The 20,883-nt window shown below is 45.4% G+C and overlaps 2 protein-coding genes across 6 annotated transcripts in view; one reads left to right on the top strand and one right to left on the bottom strand.

The window, feature by feature from the left end:
• Positions 1-312: 312 nt before the first annotated feature.
• Positions 313-15,215, bottom strand: KLHL28 (kelch like family member 28). Of its 3 annotated transcripts, none has more exons than XM_072865918.1 (6): positions 14,873-15,215; positions 12,079-12,172; positions 10,912-11,810; positions 7,913-8,356; positions 4,916-5,124; positions 313-4,300 (listed from the first exon to the last, which is right to left on the bottom strand). In XM_072865918.1, exons 3-6 carry the CDS (start codon positions 11,808-11,810, stop codon positions 4,137-4,139), a joined length of 1,716 nt encoding a protein of 571 aa, XP_072722019.1. In that variant the 5' UTR covers positions 12,079-12,172; positions 14,873-15,215; the 3' UTR covers positions 313-4,136. The 3 variants fall into 3 exon arrangements, with proteins under 3 accessions (XP_072722019.1, XP_072722018.1, XP_072722017.1); XM_072865917.1 differs by lacking the exon at positions 12,079-12,172 and adding an exon at positions 14,039-14,192 and having other exon boundaries at positions 14,873-15,214; XM_072865916.1 differs by lacking the exon at positions 12,079-12,172 and having other exon boundaries at positions 14,873-15,214.
• Positions 15,216-15,288: 73 nt separating this feature from the next.
• Positions 15,289-20,883, top strand: part of TOGARAM1 (TOG array regulator of axonemal microtubules 1) — a 44,535-nt gene continuing 38,940 nt past the window's right edge. For all 3 annotated transcript variants that reach the window (XM_072865913.1, XM_072865915.1, XM_072865912.1), the window contains exon 1: positions 15,289-16,894. In XM_072865913.1, coding sequence (XP_072722014.1) covers positions 15,362-16,894 — 1,533 coding nt within the window. In that variant the 5' untranslated portion in view covers positions 15,289-15,361. The remainder of the gene's footprint in view (positions 16,895-20,883) is intronic.

Genomic DNA, 20,883 nt, shown 5'->3' with positions numbered 1-20,883 from the left:
GGTACAGGGACAGATGGAAAATAGCAAGCCACAAGCTAAAATCCTCTTCCACAGGAGCTTCTAACGCCAGTGAGGCACAGACCCCGTAATGGGGTTACTGGGGTTGGGTCTTCCAGCCAGCTCAACCCTCCCCATGAAGGGTAAGCATCCTCCGGCTCCACCTCCCCTTAGCTCTGGCTGCTACCTGGCAGGGCTGAGGTATCGCCGCTTGTGAATAACGACTCACCAAGACGTTTCTGCGTTAGAAGACTAAAGCTAGAGGGTATTGATATTCACCACCCAATGAAACTGTAAAAATAAGTTTTTCTCCAGGTTTATTTACTAAATTGTTTCACATTCAATGAAATAGTTACAACAATACTTACAGAGCATTATCACAAGAGCAAACACGTTGAGAACACTCGTAAAGACCAAGAATGCAGGTTACAGTTATTTTCCTGTTGAACTCAAATGCCGCTTTTGTAAACAATAACAAAACCAGAACATTGCTGCTAAGAGATGTACACATAAAAACACTCTACGTACACAAAGCTACATATATCATTTTATACTCCCAACCAAAGCACTCTGGTCAAGTCCGAGTACAATTTGGTATTCTCTGTACAATTATTAAATCCTGCTAAAAATTATAGTTATCCTTGGGTTTAAAATACAGCACAGCGCATAAGGCAAAAAAATAGGAATTATCATCCAGTTCTTTGCGTTTCAGTTAAATATCAAGAATTTAAGGCAAGTTTGGACATTTTGCATTGTTTCGTATAGTGAATGGGGACTTACAGATGGCAAATTCACAAAAGTAACATGCTATCTTCCCAGAAAGAGTTCACTGTTTGTAATGCGTACTGGACACATGTGCCCCTCTAGAAATTCCAGCTAGACTTTCTGAAAGAAAAGCATTGCTAGTAGGAGAGGCTGTCACGAACCTTACAGATGAGTATCTTAAAGAAAAGCAGAAATTCAGGAACTGTATGTACACATATAAACTCATACCCATTTTTAAAGTGCTTTACAGATAATTTTGAGTGATTAAGAAATAGAACTGGATGATAATTTATAGTTGTATGACATCTTATTTGAAGGTCCTTAATTTTTAAACTGCAAGACAGACATGACAATGAGAGTATTGTTCTTTAAATGCAGATTTAAACCTATTGTTGTGTCTGATCTTCCTATAACCAAGCACTTCAGTGAACAGGACAAGCACCCGGAACAGAAAATGAAGATGGCGTGATTTTAAGTGACACGATCCCTAGGTTGATACACTGCGATCCATTTCTAGCCAAACGGTTCATCTGATAACAGCACTCTATTCCATCAGGCCTTTTTCCCATTCTTCATACCAAGCCTGCATACTAAAAAAATTGCCTATGCTGCTATCTTACATTTAGCAATACCAGGTTACACAATACGGGGTCAATCTCTACGACCTAGTTTAACATTGCCACTGCCCAGGTAAAGAGAGTAAAACATTCTGCAATTTTAAGTGCTCTGACTGCCGTAAATGAAAGCTGTTATATAAACATTGAGTGACTACCAACACTACCCTGACCTACGGATTTTTTGTTCTGATGAAGCCAAAATGATTTCTATACCTGGCACCACTTTGTACTAACTGAGAACAGCGATTACTAATGCTTCCACTCAGAACGTACACATGAGCATCGTCATTCGTGGAATCCTGCCATAGTTAAACACTAAAAGGTACGGTATATACCGAACCGCATGGAAAGCCTCTTATCAATAAAAGGCATCAACTTCTCTTAAGTAAGGAATTTTTGTTTTTTTAATATTAGTTCGTTAAGCTTTTTTATGTCCGATGTGTATTGGAAAATATGATAGTCAACGGCATCTCTGTGAAACAGAGCGAGAAGCAGAACAGCGCATGTAAGTGTTCAGCTCATGCATTTACCTGAGCAGAAGGAGAAGGCAAGCCACGCAACAAGCCACGCAGCAGGCTGGAACGCCTCCCTGAAGCCCCAGCCCTGCTCCCCTTCCTTCCCCTCCCTGCACACCAACATGCAACTGCAACCACGTAGCTACCTGTGTCCTGTCAACAGATTCACTGGAATAATTAAACTATGCTATTATTGCTATGTAACTAGAATCCTTAGTGGGTCAAATAAACTGCATTGAAAATGCTGACATTGTTAATTTTATTTGCTTTTAAAGTCCTGCTTAATTCTACCAAATTTGAAGAATACGTGCAGGATTTTATAACCTGTGCAAACGCCCGTTACCTACGAGTAACGTTTTACGGTGAAAACACCCTCGTCTCCTTGACTGTTTAAAATCTGAACGCTAGCGTATGGAAGAACAAGGAACACCACTGTTTGCCTGGCTGCAATTAGCTTTGCAGGAACTTAGAATAAATCAAGTACACTCAAACCCCTCCACTTAGCATACTTATAAAGAAATGGCTTTTAAAGCAACTATTTCAAATATTATTGCACCTTCAAAAATAATACTATATGGGCTTGAAAAACAAGGGGAAGCAAACATTAACTTAACATGTTAAAACAAGGGGAAAGTAACTCTGGAGGCAGAAAAATTCTTCAGTACCAGGCCTGGCAATACACATACAGACATCAAAACAGAAATTCAAGATAACCATGATTCCTAGTTAAAATCAGAAGACAAACCAAAACGTTCTACATTAGCTAAAATTCATATTTATTCAGTCATCTACTTTAAATAATGGTTATGACCCACAGCATCGCTTTCTATTTGTCTGCCCAAATTTTCACTAAGTTTAGGGTCATCAAAGCTGTAGCTCTTGAGACCCTGGTTAGTCCCAGGAGCCGACCTTCAGTGCCCCGTTGCACAGGACACACACCTGGGCTGAGCAACTCCGCCCCGTGCCTTTCATTCACTGCAACTTGTGTTCAAGGCAAGACTCTCTCAAGAACCCGCAGCGGGACCTCGCTATTCACTCCCTATTCATGTATTTGTGAGAACAGGAACAATAAACAGATCTTTCACAAAAAAAAAAAGTAACAAATGTCGAGCTCATTCGGTACATTGTGTTATTCTTGACAGTTTTCATAGGCACGAATGTATCAAGCAAATAAGAAACAAAAACACTAGAACAATCAAAACGACCATGCTTTATGCATACTGCACTAAAATCAGTAACAGCCTTATCGTTAAGTCCTACATTTAGCACCATTTTTGTATCTGAACACTCTGAGAAAGCAATCATACATTCTTTTAAAAAAGGAAGTTATACGGAATACGGACACAAGTGCGCTTGGGAGAAGGACGGGACGGATTCATTTTGGAGTATTTATTTTATATCACGCTATGAATGCTGCTGTGGCATCTTCCGATGCATGATTGTTGTAATTTTTCCTTGCATTACAATTTAAAACACACAGCAGACTAGCAAGATTAAGTCATTTAATCTAGCACTCATTTATCCACAAAAAGAAAATACAAGGGAAAGTTAAAACTGTGATTTCTCTTCAGCAGATCCAAAAATTTTAAGAGGCAATAAATTTGCCCTGTAAATTTCTTTAAGCAGCTACTAGTTACCATCCCAGCCCTCCTACCAGTAAGTGGGTAACAAAGGAGACTGTACAGGCAACATACTATGGCATTTATTATTTACAAACCTTGAGATACAGAAACAAGGCAGCCCTTTAGTTACTGTTCATAAAAAAAATTATGAAGCACTGGCGTTTTCTTAATATGAAGACACCACCAGACAAGTATCAGCAAACTGTCCAGTCACACAACACATCCACACATCTCTCACCCCAAGCACAGTAAACTTCGTGTTTCATAGTAGGCAGGAGGAAGAGAGAAAAGCTCTAGAAAGTGAAAGGGTTAGATATACAGTAAGTTTTCTAATCATATCCCAGGCATGTACAGTACTCTCTAAAATTCACTGCCATTAACAGGATGCTATCTAAACCCAGCTGGTCATAAGCTTTCCCTCCCTTCTGCCTGTGTCACTGAAGTGACAAAGGCCAATTACTGGAAGAAAACAAATCCTTCCTCATTTCAATCCCAACTTCACCACATTCCTCCAGCTTTCCAACTTCAGAGAACGCAGCTTATGGGCTCCACCAGCAGGGTTTATTTCCAAGCAGATTAAGCTCCACCTTTGCACCAGGTCCGTAAAGTCCTGCTTTTCATCAAAGTGCAGTTAAACCAAAATTGCATCGACAGCACATCATCCCAGCAGAGTCCAGCCAGGTATCTGAAATGGGATCGTACTTCTGTACAGTGTTCAGATAGGATGACCCTGAATGACCTCCAACCACATAAAGGTAGTTATCAATTACAGCTGCACCGACTCCTATTGGAAGGGGAAAAAAGAGATTGCGTGATCACCAAGTGCAGAAATAAGTAGTATTTTTGTTCCTAATTGGAACCACACCCCCCACCCGAAGGCAGAACAGGCAAGTTCTCACAGCCTCTCCTTCTTTGAGCTGTCTTTAAAGAAAACGGGTGTACATGAAGAGTCCCTCTCTGTTCAGGTCTTACACTCCTTTTTACTGTTCTCATGCCCTTTCCTATGACAAAGCAATGATCTTCTGTCCCAATGCTCCTCACCAGGGAGAGAGAAGAGAGGATGCGCTACTGGGTCTCAGCATAAAATAAAATAGAACAGTAACCACAGAATTGCTGAAACTCCCTCAAAAATCAATGAAAAAAATAGAAGGTAGAGTAGAAATATTACTTCATATTATTTTTGTTACAGCTCAATATTAATAAACTGGACTGTAATTAAAAATAGAGCAATAAATACTCATTCTTCCACAGAGCTGATTAAGTCATCTTCAGTCATAGATGAAGTGCAATGCTCTGTAGGCAAGTCACTGCCAACTTTATCGCAGCTTCTATCAGGTCAAATGGCAGTTTATTTCTGAAAGGATATCTGAGTTCACTGCTGAGTGTTTTATGTCCCCACCTGTTCTGGGTTCCTTCATGGGTCGACACACGGTCCACTGGTTTTGGTGAGGATCGTATCTCTCAATGCTCGACAAGTGAGACACACCATTGTGTCCACCAACTACAAAAATGAAGCCCAGCATGACACCGACACCAAAGTTTATGCGTTTATCAGCCATTGAAGCGACTATCTCCCACGAGTTTTTACTTGGATCGTAACGCTCCATGCTGTGAAGACAAGCAAACAACTTGTGAGGCTTGGATTTTAGTGACATTTGAATTTCACTCCACAAGAAACCTGCATTTGTCAGAGGTACATCTAGTTCTGCCAACCAATATTACCACACACAGGAATAATGCAACACAAAGGAGTGCTTGAGCCGACGGAAAATTCTGCGGCATGGTTGCTTTGTACTACCCAATGGTAGCACACAAGAAACCAAAGCCAGGGTTATCACCTCAGAAGCATCAATCACATCCTACTGTCCTTCGACAACACAAAGCAGCTGGAGGTTCTCAACAGAGTGTTGCCAAAAAGCAGTTTTAACGTATTTCATCCTGACACAGCAACTGCAGTTCAGCTGCTTCGCCAGCATCCTCGTGCCACTACCCTGGATCTTCAGCGTACACACTGAAACAAAGCAAGATTTTTCAAAGCTGGCCTCAGAAGTGAAAGCTCTTTCAAGGATGACTGCTGCTATTTATAAAAAAAGCAACTCATGAAACACTGAACCCAATGCAGATCTGAAGTGCATCTATTTGGGTAACACATTAGATCAAAAACTTCCTTGAGGCTTGCCTGAAAATAACAGACAGAGAGGAAAAAAATGTGGAGAGCATATCCCTCAGGAAAAGCAGTAAAGAGGTTGCTGATCAAAACACTAAGGACAGAAGAGGCCTTCGGGAGGAAATGGAAATGAATTGTCATCATTATTGGTTTTTTTGATCACTGGAGCTGTACAGATGGTCCGAGTCATTAACACACTCATGGCACGTAGCCATTCCCTGCCCAAAGGGTAGCTTCAGTAGCACGAGGGGGCAGAAAAGAGGGGAAGAGAAAATCAGAAGCACTACAGAGTTGGAGAAAAGGTGCTTAATTACACAGCAGCCAGCTTTCTTTTAATTCTAGCGCTCGTATGAGTCTAGTGACTGTATGGCATGGCACCCTTGAATAATCAATAAAACCAAAATTATTCAATAAAAAGTAAATTAAATTTAGAAAGGCAAATAATGAAATATCAGATTCTAGTAACTCTACAGGAGCTGCTGGCAATTCCTTTCTGATGGAGGACGAGAGATGTGGCACAAGGAGCACGGCTACCGCAGAATTTCAGTGGTGTTAAGAGCCTTCCCTTTAAAGGTACCAGCTTGATAAAGACATTTCCTATTACTCCAGTGCTAAGTCTTACATTTCCTGAAAGGAGGTTACCGAGTTTACCTTTCAAAAGCCTGTGTGCACACTAAGCATGGACTTCTGGGAACTACTGCTAGCAAGAGCAAGGGCTTGATTATCTTCCTTTTTGTATGGTCTGTGCAGCACGGCTGCACGGGAGCGAGCATCCGCGAGGTCCCACAGTCACTCCTGGTACGCCTGATCTACTCTGCTACTGACTTCGCTTTGTTCCATCTACTGCTAAAGCCGACAGCTCTGTATGGTACAAAGACGGTGTGGAGCCAAGAGTGACCACACAGGACAGCAGCACAGCCTAATTATTCCGGGTCAAATTCCCGTGTGAAGAAATCCTAGAGTCAATAGAAAACTTTTAGAGATGGCTTGCTTGTCTATTAAGTATTTCAACCGCTATTACAGTTCATAATTTAAAATATAAGAAATTAGAATAATGTCATATTAAGTATCATAAAATCCTGTCACAACCATACCAAACAGTTTAACTTACTGATGTTTTGTATTTCAGTACTTGAAAAAATTGTTTGCATTTTCCAAATGAAAACTGCTTAGCTATACTTTCCTGGCTGGAAACCAATCCTTTGCTTCACAAACTGTTCTATAGAAAAACGTATCAAGTATAAAAAGTAAGTACAATTAATGACTAGTGCAATGTTGTTATACTACACTGTTAAACAATGCATCCCTTCCTACAAGCAAGATTTTCATTTTCATTCTTTATTCAGCTATTCAGACTTGTAGTTTATTAATTTGCTTCCTGGAGGGACATACAGCTGATTTGTTTCCATTTTAATGAAAAAAGAGAGTACAAATTATTTCTTTGCTTAACTAAATGCCCCTGTCCATCTGCAGAGAGCGACGTGGAACAGAACAATTGAAGAGCATGCTGGTACCAGGAAACCTCCTTGTGAACGTAAGGTCTGAAACAAGCCCACTTCTACCCAGGAGCCAGAGCAGAAACCACCATCCTGAACTTGATTATCATCACTAAGACTACTTTAAGACTCCACCTGAGGTATGTATTTATTTTGTGTATATTAAGCATGTGAAAAATCCTATTCATTTCAAATCAGTGTTTTAAACGTTAAAGTTAACCACGCATCCTAACATTTTGCAGGCTTGAGGGACAAGGGTTTACACAGCACTGGCACAGTGCTAAGCACGCCTCTTCCGAGAGCTCAGAAACTGAGGTGCATCACCATGACACAGGTACAAGTACGCTACCTTGGGCCTGAGCAAACAAGGCCACGCAACATTGATCTGCTGAGTTAACCAGCTCGGGTGTCTACAAGGTCAGGTGTCTTGCACCACCTTGCTTAGTAATATGCATCTATGTCTGTCTCTACCATTTTCCCTTCTTAGGGATTTAAAAAAAACAACAAACACCAAACAAACCAGCTCTGAGCTAGAACACGTAAAGATAAGTTAAAATAAAGATTTCCCAGCTGAATTATCGGACTGATACTGCAGAACAAGGATTAATGAGGCCCACTGTGGATTATCAATCTATCTTGGAACAATTTTTAATTGGCTGCCGAACACAAGCTTAACGGAGTTTTGCTGATTTCCAGCTTATGACATCGAGCTACACACATCAAAAGCACGTACCTGTTCATATGGGCAGGACCATAACCACCAATGGCATATATCATTCCATCCAAGACAGCTGCAGCAAAACAACTTCTTGTTTTGTTCATCGGAGCCACTAGCTGCCATTCCTTCACTTTAGGAATGTATTTTTCTACAGTTCGTAAGTAAGACTGCCCATCGTAGCCACCTAAGGCGTAGAGCTCTCCTGCCAGAACTACCACTGCCAGAGTACTCCGGCTCTCAAACATCCTTTCAAGAGATGTCCAAGTGTTCGTATCGGGGTCCCAGCACTCCACTGAATTCTCATGCTTTCGGTAAGTGATGCCTTGACACATGTGGGTTGCAATCCCTCCTACAATATATATTTTCTGGTCTAGGGCACATATTCCAAATTCATAGCGGGGAATGCTAAGAGGTGCCAGGCCCATCCAGGAGTCATTCTGGGGAAAATACATTTCAACACTGAAATAGAAAAACAAAGATTATGTGAGCAAACCTAACTTTCTGAAGCTCTGTGCAGTGCAGATGAGCATCAAGGAACACAGTCTTAAGAATTTCCTAAGTCCCATCTGATGTTTGCTGTTTCTTCCAATAGTCCAAACGTAAGCTAAAATCAAATGCTGTTTACTGTTCTAAAGAGTTAAAAACCCAGGGCCTCACAGCGTAGCATGCGATGCAGCAACACAGCAAGTAGCCGCGGCACCAAGTAAGAGACCTGAAATGACGAATTTTGCAAGTACAAACCAGGCAGGCTACGGAGAAGGCAGGACAGCAGCGTGGATAACGCCGGGGAAGACAATACAGTGCTGATGCCACACAGCTTTGGGAGGTAGGCTGTGATCGGGGTAAGCTAAAAATACAAACCAAAGGGCTAAGAAGGGTAAACTGAAAAAACAAGTCAGAACAGCCACAGAGACGGGAGAGAGAGAAAAGGAGAATTAGAGAGGAGGAAGCACATATCTATATATACGTACAAACATACATTTAGAAAGCACAAACTGTAGTTTTATAGATATGTATTTTACATGCACTGTATAATTTAAACGAAATGTCAAAGTAGAACAAACTAATTTGAAAAATCCATTTTCTAAATACTGCTTATTTGCATTTTCTTTTAATTATACTCAGTGTTAAAATACGGTGGGTCTAGCCTATCACGTATAAAGTCTAGTCAATCTACCCAAATAGTTTAGTTAATAAGTTACTTAAATGATTTAAAAGAATATCTAGTACACAGTACATCAAAAACCACACAAGAAAATGAAGCCACTGGAGAGCTGACAGCCACTGACTAAGAAGCCAGAAGCAGGGACTGCTGAAACACCAGACTGGCTCTTGACAGCAGCAGCCCAGTTAGAAAAGAACAGTACTAAATACATTCTCAGTAACTTTGTTATTATAAGGTAGCAGCTAACTGTAAGGGAAAAACCAGCTTTCCTGCAAGTACAAATAAAAAGTAGAATGAGAACAATGGAATTAAGGTTTCCTACTTCACAATTTTAATTGTATTAGGATTTATTTGTTTAATTGATCTGTGATTTTTTTTTTTTTTATGTCAAGAGCAATTGTTTAAAGTTAAGTATTAACTGAAACAACAGTTTAGGAAGGACTAATGTGAATAATAAATTAAGGAAGAGCAAATTTTTGTATGCATTAAAATGTGGTTAACAGTAATAAAGAACATTTTTGCTTAAAAAATAACCAAAATAATCCAAACTACACTGGTATGTAATATCGTTACAATCACTGAAGAAGCTGTCAAAGAAACAGAGCTGAAAAATATCAGAGGATGACTTTATTCACTCAAACAGACCTTTTATTAAGCACAAAAAACCCTTCATTTTTTAAATCTATAAACCCAACAATTCCCAGTCCCAACATCTAGTTTACTATTGATTCCTATTATCAGGAAAGTTAACTTTAAGTAACTTTGACAGCATCTCTAAACACAGGGAAAAAGAACATACGGATCTTCCCAGGTTTTTAAGTGCATGTATATATAGGCAAGCATGGGACTGTCACAGAAAAGAAAATCTCAGAGTAAAACGTTATCCCAGAACCCAGCTGTAGAGCCAGCTCGGGTAGTCTGCTTGACAGGGAAAACATTTACTGCGTTGGTAAGCGTGCATTCAGCATCAAAGCACTACATGTGTACCTATAAGTATGCATATATATGCAGACACACACATAGTTTAACTACCGTTTCTGGCAATGTTAATACAACGTTACAAGTAAACCCAACCATACCAGTATGGGGAAGAAAGCTATTTTTCTCTCCACTACATTCCTTTTGCTCACATGGTTAGCCTCAGGGATGTAACAAACTACTCCTGTAACTGCAGAGGAGGTTCATTTTGAAAACCAGGTGAAGAAAGATGGGCACCGACCCGCTTCTGCCAGCACGGATATGGATACCTACTGAGCAGCAGAGACTGAAGTCATGATTACGTTATGATCGAGCACGTGATGTTGCCAAGAACTACCTCTTTGCTCTTCTCTGATTAAGTCTATTTTAATTCCAAGGACTCCTGAGTTATCAGGAAGCATATTTGTCATATATTAGGTTAAACTTTATGATCTGATTGTCTGGAATAATAGATGATCAAGGAAAAATTATGTAAAACGAAAAGACCTGAAAGCATAAAAAAAGTAGCATACAAACTTTTACTAACCACTTTTATTAACCAAATTCTCAATCAAACTTTTACTAACCACTTTTATTAACCAAATTCTCAATCAACAGAATTAAAACGATACCATTTTATAGCTACTTGTGTTGGCACAAACAAAAGCCCGTGACATTGAAGATTACTCATGAAATCAAAAAGCATTTTGAATTCAGTGCTCGTCCTTGTTCAAAAAAAAAAATAATCTAGAGTTCTTATGAAGGAAGGCAGTAACTGCAGTCCTGGAAACCACAGCTCTTCAGCGATTGTCTTCATCCTGACCCAGGGCAGTAACAAACATGCAAGAACATCACACCACTCAAGTGCTGCAACAACTTTACTATTACTTACCTTTCCAAACAGGCAAACAGTCCAGCTTTTCCTCCTACAGCACAAAGAACTTTGGGAGCACAGCGCGGTCGTGTCATCAACATGGTCTGGTGGGAAAGTCTGTGTTCAGGCATAAAGTGGTATTTCAGGGCCTCATTCAGCAGATGTTTACAAGTATGGTCATCACGAATGAGATGGTTTGCTTCGTATAACCTTGTAAGAAACTTAACGCTCAGCAGCGGCAACCGAACGCAATGTAGCAGCTGTGCTAAGTACTTCTGCCGCTCCTGCACATCATATTTGATCCAGGACTCTAGTGCATAAAAAACGGTTTCTTCCGTCACAACATTCAAGCAGTCATTGGAAACAATTTCATCCAATTCAGAATGCGTAAGCTCAAAAAATTCTTCCATCTGACAAACATCTTCAAAGTTTTGACAAATATACTTGTTAGCAGCCAAGTAGAGGTCATGGCAGCCATAGGTCTCTGCAAAACGAGAAATCCCAATGCAATTGCCAGGATCAAGCTGGCTTTCCAGAAATGCACAACACTCCTTCACTACCAGTTTGATCTGGAGAAGATTCGCAGCTGGAAGAAGTGACTCTACAGTGTCTTGCGAGATAAACACAGTTCCCGTGTAGGCATACTCCACGATGGCCTGCAGGGCTGCCTCATCAATGCACTGGAACTCCACCTCCGAGTTCTCCTTCTCAGAAAGGTTCCCAGTGAACATGGCTTTGAAGTACGGACTGATGCTGGCAAGCACCACTTTGTGGGCATGGATCTTGACATCACCAACTCTAAGGATAATGTCACAGAGCTCGTGATGTTGGCGAAGGAGGTTCAAGCCTTGCAGAAGCTGTTCAGAATGCAAGTGGGTTACGTTGGCAAGCATGTAGGTTGGAGACGACTGGTCCATCTGCGACAAACAGAATTTTTAACACATTACTCAGGGCTTCATTTCAACAGCTTCATTACTCATGTTACTTAGACATGCCATACATAACATTTAAGAAATATTTTTGCATTTTTGCTTTTATCTTAATTAGGTTTATTACTTTCCAATTTACTTTTCCAATCCTTATGCGCTATGCTTTTACATGCAAGTTAAATCCAGGACGATCAAATGTTTATTAATAGTGCATACTATATTAATCTTTGACTTAAAAAAAAAAACAAACCACCACCTTTTTTTTGTTCTGGAGTAAAAATGCATATTATCTGAAGTGTTGAATACATGATAGGATTCCGTATCAGATATTTGAGAGAACTGAACAGTAACTGAAATAAAAATAAACAGAGATAAAGAAAGAATAGGACTGGCTTATTTAAGACAAAGTTTTAAAAGTTCTTAAACTACTTTCTGCTACTCGCCTTGCGGCCTACTTAGTGCTGCTGTGGTGCAGCCAAGCCCTGCTGTGCTCCCCCTCCGACCAGTGCTGTGGGCAGGGCCCCATCAGTCAGCAGGGACCAGTTCCCCGCTCCCCTTCCTCGCCCGGAGCAGAAGAGTCCCTCCCTCTGCACAGAGAGGCAAAAAAGACCCACAGAGCCCGCGGGGCCCTGGGCTGCAGGGAGAGGGGTGCTGGAGCAGAGGCTGCCGTGCTCTGAACGGGAGCACAGAGAAGGGGGAGATCCTTGCCTCATCTCACTGAGTGGCTTCCACCGTGAAAGAAAAATCTCCAGTGGACATGCCCTCGCCCTCCAGAGAGATCAGAGCCAGGGAAGACTGGGAGCTGGGCCCGGCTCCACCATCAAGAGGCGAGGGGCGGGAGCTGGTAGAGATGCTTCCCAGGGTGAGCAAGGGAGCGGGTCCCAGGTGGACAGGCTGGGCATTCTGGTATCTATCACCATCTGCACGTCCTCACGGCACCAGCAGCTACCCGCGCTCCCTAACGTCACTAGTAAGGGCAGAGAGAAGGATCCTTGTTCCTGCCTACAGCTCCACAAAACCCCCAAACACTTCTTCCAAAAAAGTTTTAGTTTGCATCGTGACACTGGAAGGCACTGCGATACCTGCTCTAATTTCAGTGTCATTGAAATTCAAATGGTGCTGCCCACCACTACCTGTTGGAGAAGCAGTTCTGCAGCTCTTTATTCAGACTGAATTATTATAGCGGTGAGAGGGCGGAGGGTATGAATGTGTCAGGATCCTGGACCACGAGGAAATACAACTATTGTTCTACAGAGAACACTGCAACCATCGAATTTCTGAAATGAAAAGCTGATTTAATTCTGATTTGCTTAATGGCTACGCAAACTTCAAGATCTCACTTCTTTTATCTTATTATTAAGAAGTTCATCATTTTTACAGCTCCTTAACTGACATCTAATTTGCAGTGAGCCTACTTACAAAGTGCTTAATCTGGAAGAATAAAATTAGTTGCCAACGTTTAAATACAGAACATAATAGCACTGACAGAGAAGTGAAGGCTTACAGCTAGGGAAAGAAAACCTCTTACCCATTAAAAGATAAGTAAGCTCATCCCTCTCCTATTACAACCCTATGCTGGAAAAAAACACGTATCTAAAGTATTTTAACCATCTCTGCAAAAAGCAAGATTCCATACAACAACATTTTCCATCTAACGACATTTGTGCAGTGCAATTTATATGGGGAAAAAAGAAAAAGAGCTGTTGAGCAGCTAAAACACTTTCTTTTCCTTTTGTGTTTGTGCTCTGTTCATAGCTCAATTGTACATTTCCACAGAAATCACAAAACACAAGGTAGCGCCGCATGGAAGGAAGAGGGAATGGTTACAGTGCAGGTGCGAAACCTGTAAAACCAGTTACAAATAACTACATTTAAGTTACTCTGTAGAAATAAAACCTTTTGTACCAACTTGGTAGAGATGCCTACTGTTGTATCTCGCATACCTCCTGCAGGGCAATGCTTGCCCACACCGCATACTTGCATGTATTTATTTTATTGTTGAGCAAGAAATCCAAACCTGGAACATTAACTGGCCCTGAAGAACGTAGGCTAGTCCAGCAGTTTGTGCTCACAACACAAATCAAACGGTTGCCCCTAGGCTCTGGACTATCAGATCCTTTTCACAGTCTGTGGGTAAAACTTACTTTGAACAGCAGGGAAAGAGTTATTGGAAATAAAAAGGTTAACCAGAAACGTAAATACCAAAGCTCGCTTACTGAGGAACTGCTCTTCTAAAAACCACGGTATGCGACGGTGCCCAGCGAGCGATGCAGAGCACAGCGTTTTCTTTAGGTGACAACAGCAGGAAGGGCTCCCGGCACTCTTCTGTTGCAAGGTGGCACTTAAGGGCTCGCCAGTTCCTTATTTAGACTACAAAATGGTCGCAGCCAGTAAGCGACTCCTCTAGTTTCGTTCCTCGCTAGAGCGCGTAAAACCTCAAAAGCGCCCGCCCTACGTGCCGAGCTAACCCCGGCTCCGCACCCCCGGAGCGGCCCAGCCCAGCCCGCACCTTCCGCACGCCCCAGAGAGCACAAGAACTAACGTGCGGCCGCGAACCGCCTCGCTGACGAGACCCGGCGCCCCCCCCCACCCCGGCGCTTCCCGGAGCTCCAGCCCCAGCCGCGGGGCCGAGGAGCGCACGGCCGAAAGCACCCGCAGCGCGCTCCCCGCCCGCCCCTCCTCGGCGGGCGGCCCGGGGACGGCGATCCGCGGCCCCCGGGCACCGGCCGCCCCGCCGGTAGCTCCGGGACTGCCGGGACGCGGCCGACAGCCTTCCGCCACCGCCCCGCTCCCACGAGTGTCTTCCCGGGGCGGGCGGCCGCCGCCCCCGAGTACTTGAGACCGCTCCCACTCCACAGCGCGGCGCCGTTCCATCCCGCCCGCGCTCCGCAGGCCGAGCCGGGAAGCAGCCGTCCCCGCCGCGCTGCGAACGGGCGCGGAAACGCTGCCGACACCGAGGCATCCCCGGCCGGGCCGGACCAGACCGGACCGGACCGAGCCAAGCTGCTCGGCCGCGGGGGCCCGCTCCAGCGGGGCGGGGCCGGGCTCACCTGCGGGCGGGGGTGGTGCAGGCCGCGGCGAGGCCGGGCCCGCGGTAGCCGCCGCCTCACTCGCCTCCGCTCGTACGGCAGCGCCCGGTAGCGGCGCGCGTCACTTCCGGGCACCGCCGCCCCGCACCCTCTGCCAATCAGCGGCAGGGAAGCGTCACGCACCCACAACCCCCCGGGCTCGGGCGGCGCCACTCCACGCGCCGTAGGGGGGGGCGGCGGAGGTTCCGCTTCGCCGGCGCCCCGCGCCGCAGCCCCGGCACGGCCCGCTGCCGCCCCGCGACTCTTCGCTTCTGCAGCGCCGCTCTCGCGCTCCGCAGCGCCGGCGGAGGCGGGGTGGGCGGGGGGGGGCGGCGGGTCGTGTGCCGGCCTCCCTCGCTCGCCGCGCCGTGGGCGGCGCCGCGCAGGCGCGGTGCGGGCCGGCCCCTGGCGACGGCGGTGTTGTGCCGCGCGGCGTTGCCGGGGCGGGGGCGGCTCCGTCCCGCGCCGCCCATGGCCGCGGCCCTCGCGCTGCCGCCGCCCGCCCGCGCCATGGAGGAGCCGGCGGGCCCCGAGCGCGGGGCGCGGGGCGGCGGCGGGGGCGGCCGGCTGCCGCCGTGCCCCAGCCCCGAGCGCGGCGGGCGGGCGGCGGGCGGCGGCGACGCCGCCGCCGCCGCCGCGGAGCTGCCGTGGGGGCCGCGGCCGGCGCCGCGCGGAGAAGCCCTGCGCGGGCGGCGCCGCGGGCACGGCCGCCCCCTCCGCCCGCCCGCCGCCGCCGCCTCCCTGCGCGCCCTCACGCCGCCGCCCGCCGCCCGCCGGGGCTCGGGCGAGCTCTCCCGCAGCCTGGCCTGGCAGCTGGGCGGCCCCGGGCCCGCCGGGCGGCCGGAGGAGGAGCCCGGCGCCGAGCCGTTCCCACCCGCCGGCCGGCAGCGGCTGCTGGAGGGCCGGCTGGTCGGCGGGGGCACGGCGCCGCCGCCCCCCGGCCAGCCCGGCAGCACCGGCCTGAAGTTCGGGCTGTTGCCGCCGGAGCTGCACGCTCGCCTGCTGGACCAGGAGGACTACAGGAGCCGCACGCAAGCCGTGGAGGAGCTGAAGAGGGTGGTCGGAGGTGCCAGCCAGGCTGCGGTGGCCTCCACGCCCGTCCCCAGCCTCCTGGGTCTCATCAGCTTCCTCTACACCCTCCTCGATGACTCCAACTTCAAGGTGGTGCTCGGGGCGTTGGAGGTGACACATCTGCTGGCCCTGCGCCTGGGCGACCAGGTCCAGGCCTTCCTGGCGCCTCTGGTGTCGGCTGCTGCTAAAGTCCTGGGGGACAACAAGCTGGCCATCCGGCAGGAGTACAACCGCCTGTTCCTGCGGCTGATGAAGGCGGCGGGTCCTCAGCAGGTGCTGGGCCTGCTGCTGCAGCGGGAGCATCTGCAGCACAAGAACTCCAAAGTCCGCGAGGAGGTGGTCAACATCTGCATCGTGGCCCTCCTCACGTACCCTAGCGAGGAGCTGGACTTGGGCAAGCTGGCGTTTGGTCTGGCTCCAGCACTGGTGGACAGCAAGCGCAGGGTCCGGCATGCTGCCATGGAAGCGTTTGCTGTGCTGGCGTCTTCCATGGGCCCAGGCAAAACCACCCTTCTCTTCAAGGCGGTGGATGCCGTGGAACTTGAGGACAACGGGGACGGGGTGATGCACGCGGTGCAGGCCAGGCTGGCCAGGAAGACCTTGCCAAAGCTAGTAGACCAAGGCTTTGTAGAGTACGCTGTGCCCTTGCCTTCATCTGGTCATAACAGGGGATCGTGTTTAGCCCCCGGAGCAGATACAGACTGGTTGCTGATGGGCAGCAGGACTCAGAGCGCGCACAGTTACTGCGGGTATCACGCACGGGATGATGCCCTGCAAAACCCCAGCTCGCACAGCGCGTATGCTGATCAAGGAATAAGTCCAAGAAGAGTCTTGAGTGCGGGTAAAGGAAAAAACAAACTGCCTTGGGAAAATGAGCAGGCTGGAGACAGGGAAGGTGGTTCAGGAGTGCCTTTCACGAAGGGTGTGGAGCAGGTATGTACTCATAGCTCACTGGGCTCCTTTATTCTAAGGCATGGCCCAAAGGGACATTTGAAAGTTGTCAAAGGTTTACTAAATGACAGGTATTTGCGAGGTATGGCTAATACTAATATTCTGTGTGCAAGGATCTCTGTATGTACATTGATCTGGGAGGGCAAATTTGAGAACTTCTTATGTCAGATTTAACACTAGTAGGAACCAGACAATGTATCACCCCAAAAAAAGATTTTTTTTTTTTTTTTGTAAGTTAGCTGGACTCCATGAGGCGCTTCTTGCGGCTGACCTGTCTGACAGGGGCTAGCTAATACCCAGGGAATGGGTACAAAAGTGGGGAAACTACTGCAGAGCTTCTGTTTGTATACTTGTGTTTGAGAGTACTTGGCGGACTGCAAAGGGTTAAGCAGAAATGTTGGCTTTCCTAAATACAGAAGCTGTTTGGAGGAAGACTGACAAATTGCTTCAGTTCAGGCTTTGAAGGTAGAGCTCTGGAGTGTGGCTGAGCCAGTGCTTTTCGGCAGTGTACGGGCCTGTAATAAAACCTGGGGGTTGCCAGATGTCTCTGTGGCTCTTGTTCCTCAGTCTGATTTGACTAGGAAAAATGCAGGTCAGGCTGAAATAGCAATTCTGATGGACCCGAGTTCTGATTTTACCACTTACTGACCGTGTCGGCAGCTGCAAAGGGAAGGAACCTGTGAAAAATTGTTTGGGTCCCTTTTACTTTGACAGTGGTTCTGTTGCGTGATATCTGTTTGGATACCATCCATGCGGTTAAGACCTGGGGGGTGTATCTGTGTGTGGTGGGTTTTCTGTTGTCTGTGGCCTTTTTTTTTTTTTTTTAACTGGACAGGTTTGATTTATCATGACTTGATCTCTAGTGAGTGAGTTTAAGCGAGTAGATCTTTTTAGAAAATCAAAAGCTGCGTAGAATAGACTTCCTCACTACCACGTTCACGTATTCAGAATTTAATTCTTAGTTGCTTCGTAACTTGTTCCTGTATTGGATGAGGTCGTGAACAGTGCTACTTTGTGAAGGCTAGCTTCTGATAAGGTCTCTTAATAAAAAGAAACATGAGTTAACATTCTTGTAGTGTAAAAACCTTGAAGTTCACGTATGTACTTGTATGCATGCACGCTCATGTCCTTCGCTGGTGTGTTACCCTTATTCAGACTCCTAAAGAGATCTGTATCTTTTTCAGTTGATGAATCGGGCAACTAAATTCCCTTGGGTTATCTACAAAGCAAATAGGGTCTGAGCAACAAGTTACGTAGGAAACACCTCCAGAGGAAGAGGGTTTTTCTTTTTGAAACAACTTTTCAGTATTAATACAACTTGTAGAAATAATAGTTAATTGCCAGCATTCTCTAGGCAAGTTGGGCTGAGTTCTGTGCTACTGTTGTTCGCTGCTGGCTGGGTTTGTGTTTTTCTGTAGGCTGGGAACAAAAAGCAAGCCAACACACGCACCAAAAGCTGGCTGTTGCTTGAAATGCTGGAAGGTCCTCCGCCTGAGACAGCCCTCTCTCGAGGTCAGTTAGGTGCTGTGGAAATTTTTTCTTTTTAACCTTTTTGTACATGTGGTGGTTGTTTTCCCTGTAAATTGGGAGGATTGCCCAAAGGTTCCAACCCTGGAGAGAGGGAGAGAAAGCAATTAATTTATGGTCTCTGTTTTGTTGCATATGTAAAGTGCATTTAGAAATGGTGTGAACTTAAAGTTACATTTGACCTGGGGAAGTAGCTACATACTCATGGCTTCAGGTCAGTGCTGATGAGGTACTCGGTTTACTGGGGAACATCCTTGATACTAGTACGATAACAGTTTTTAGACTATGTATTTTTATATGTGTAGTAGGAACTTCATGGGCGTAAATCCCATCTCATAATACTGGGATGAAAACCAACCTAACTGCCGGGCATCTGGAGTGCTAAGGGCACACGTGTGGGGTTTTGGTTTTGGTTATAGTATTGCTCTCAAAGGTGGGCAAATCATAAGCAGACTGCAGGCAGCTCTGGTCTCAGAGAGCTAGTTACCTCCCGTATGTGAAGCCTAACAGGAAAAAATAAAGACCCTCAGATTGACTTCCTACGTCTGACAACCACTTGGCTTGTCTCTTCGTCATCCCAACATTTGTCTGTGTGACTGAATCTTTGTGGGGTGACAGGTTTTCTTCTTTTCTCCTTGGAAGACTTTTCCAATTATGTAACGTCATGCAAATACTTCAAGTTTAAATTAAGATTTTCCTTTTGTGATCACCTTTATTCTTACATCCTTGTGTGTTATGCCAAATACTTCACTTTGTTCCTACTTAGGAACAGAGGTAGAACTTATATTTGTACCATCTATTTTTGCAGAATTAGAACAGAATCAGTTTCAGCCTTTATTCGGTAAAAGCATTGTTCTGAACAGGAACTACTTGTCACTATCCCTGCAGTTCACTTTCCCGAATCTCTTTTCCTTTGCTGCTATGCGAGGACTCGAGCTGTGAAGTTAAGCAGTCTTGCTTTGCTTTCGCTGCTGACACATAGTATACAGTAGATGGTAATGAAAATAATTCTACCAGGAGAAAATCCTGTTTGTCATGTACTGTGTTTATTCCTTTTTAATAAGCACTAATTTCTTTGCTTCTAATGGCTGTTTTTCTAAGACATCCTTGTGCCTCCTACAGATTCTGATTGTTCCTGTCTCTTCCGTTTGCTCTCTGACTTGTTCTGTTTGCCTCTCACTTCCATTTTCTGTTGTTTTCTTGCATATTTAAGTTGGTAGAAAGCAGATCAATAACTTTGAGGCGTCAGAGTTTGAAGACTTCATCAGTTGCACTCCACCAAAGGCAACATGTTAATGCTTCTTGTGCACTTTTACTTGAAAGACATCTGAGTAACCAGAAACCTTCAGTTAACCAGAATTCATTTTACATTGACGTATAACTCCTCTCCACATAGCTTTTTGCTTACACGCAGGTAAGTACTGACAAGAATAACGTTTGATGTCATGTTTGATAGAATTTGAAAGTTGCCAATTTTGACTTGGACGTAGATGAACACAGCACCAAAATTATGCCTGCATTACCAGCTTGCTTTGGTGGTAGTGGCTCACCTGACGAGAACAATGTCAAAAGCATTGTTCCCATAGTTACGAATAGACACCTGACGGCTGCTACAATACAGCAGCTAATATTTTGAAAAATTTGTTTCAGTCCACGTGAAAATGCAAGCTGTTTCTTTGCCAGTGGGCAGTTAAGAAGAGCGCACTACTGGCAGACATAACGTTTTACGGCTACCCTTCAACTAGCTTTTGGGAGTTGGGGTTTTAAAAATTGCTGTGTATTAACAGCTGCCCACCTGGCAGGCTCTTCCAAGACATATTAAGTCGAAAGTAAGTTGAAGCTGGCTCAAGGAGTAGCTTTGTTTCTCTGTGCAGTCTCGTACCAGTTTAGTCTGCGTAGGCTGCTGTAGTCATCACACATCTGTCTCTCCAATAGCAGTTGTTTAACTGGTGCTGGTGGCACTTTTTTGTCACTCAGAAACAGTGGTGGCACTCAGTTTTTCAAATTCCAATGATTCCTTTTTACTTCAGTGTCTGTAAAGATAAGGTCTGGCTGTAACGTGCTCCTGTGAAAGACAAAAGCATGATTTAATGTAGCTACGGCATCTGTGCCCTCTGTGAGGGAAAGGAACAGCCTTGTTTAAAGTAGTACATCAGGGAGGCTTTTTCTTAGAAGGTAAGGCAAATGCTGCTCATCATCCTGTGTAAGGGAGAAAAAGAGTAGGGATTCATTTTGGTTACCCACACGGTGATGGCTTAAGCAGCCCCATCGTCAATGGAGAACTAGTCTGTGCGGTCAGTAGTCTAGAGAGCTGTCGTCGTGACCAAGGACCTAACTTAGCATGAGATGAATTGTTTTTGAGACTTTGAGTGCTATTGGCTAGACCACATTTACTGTAATGGAAATTTAAACAACACGGTGGTTTAACTATTGAAATACTTATC

The sequence above is a fragment of the Ciconia boyciana genome, chromosome 6, assembly GCF_034638445.1.
Source record: "Ciconia boyciana chromosome 6, ASM3463844v1, whole genome shotgun sequence".
NCBI classification, from domain to species: Eukaryota; Metazoa; Chordata; class Aves; order Ciconiiformes; family Ciconiidae; genus Ciconia; species Ciconia boyciana.
This window is presented reverse-complemented; position numbering and strand designations above follow the sequence as displayed.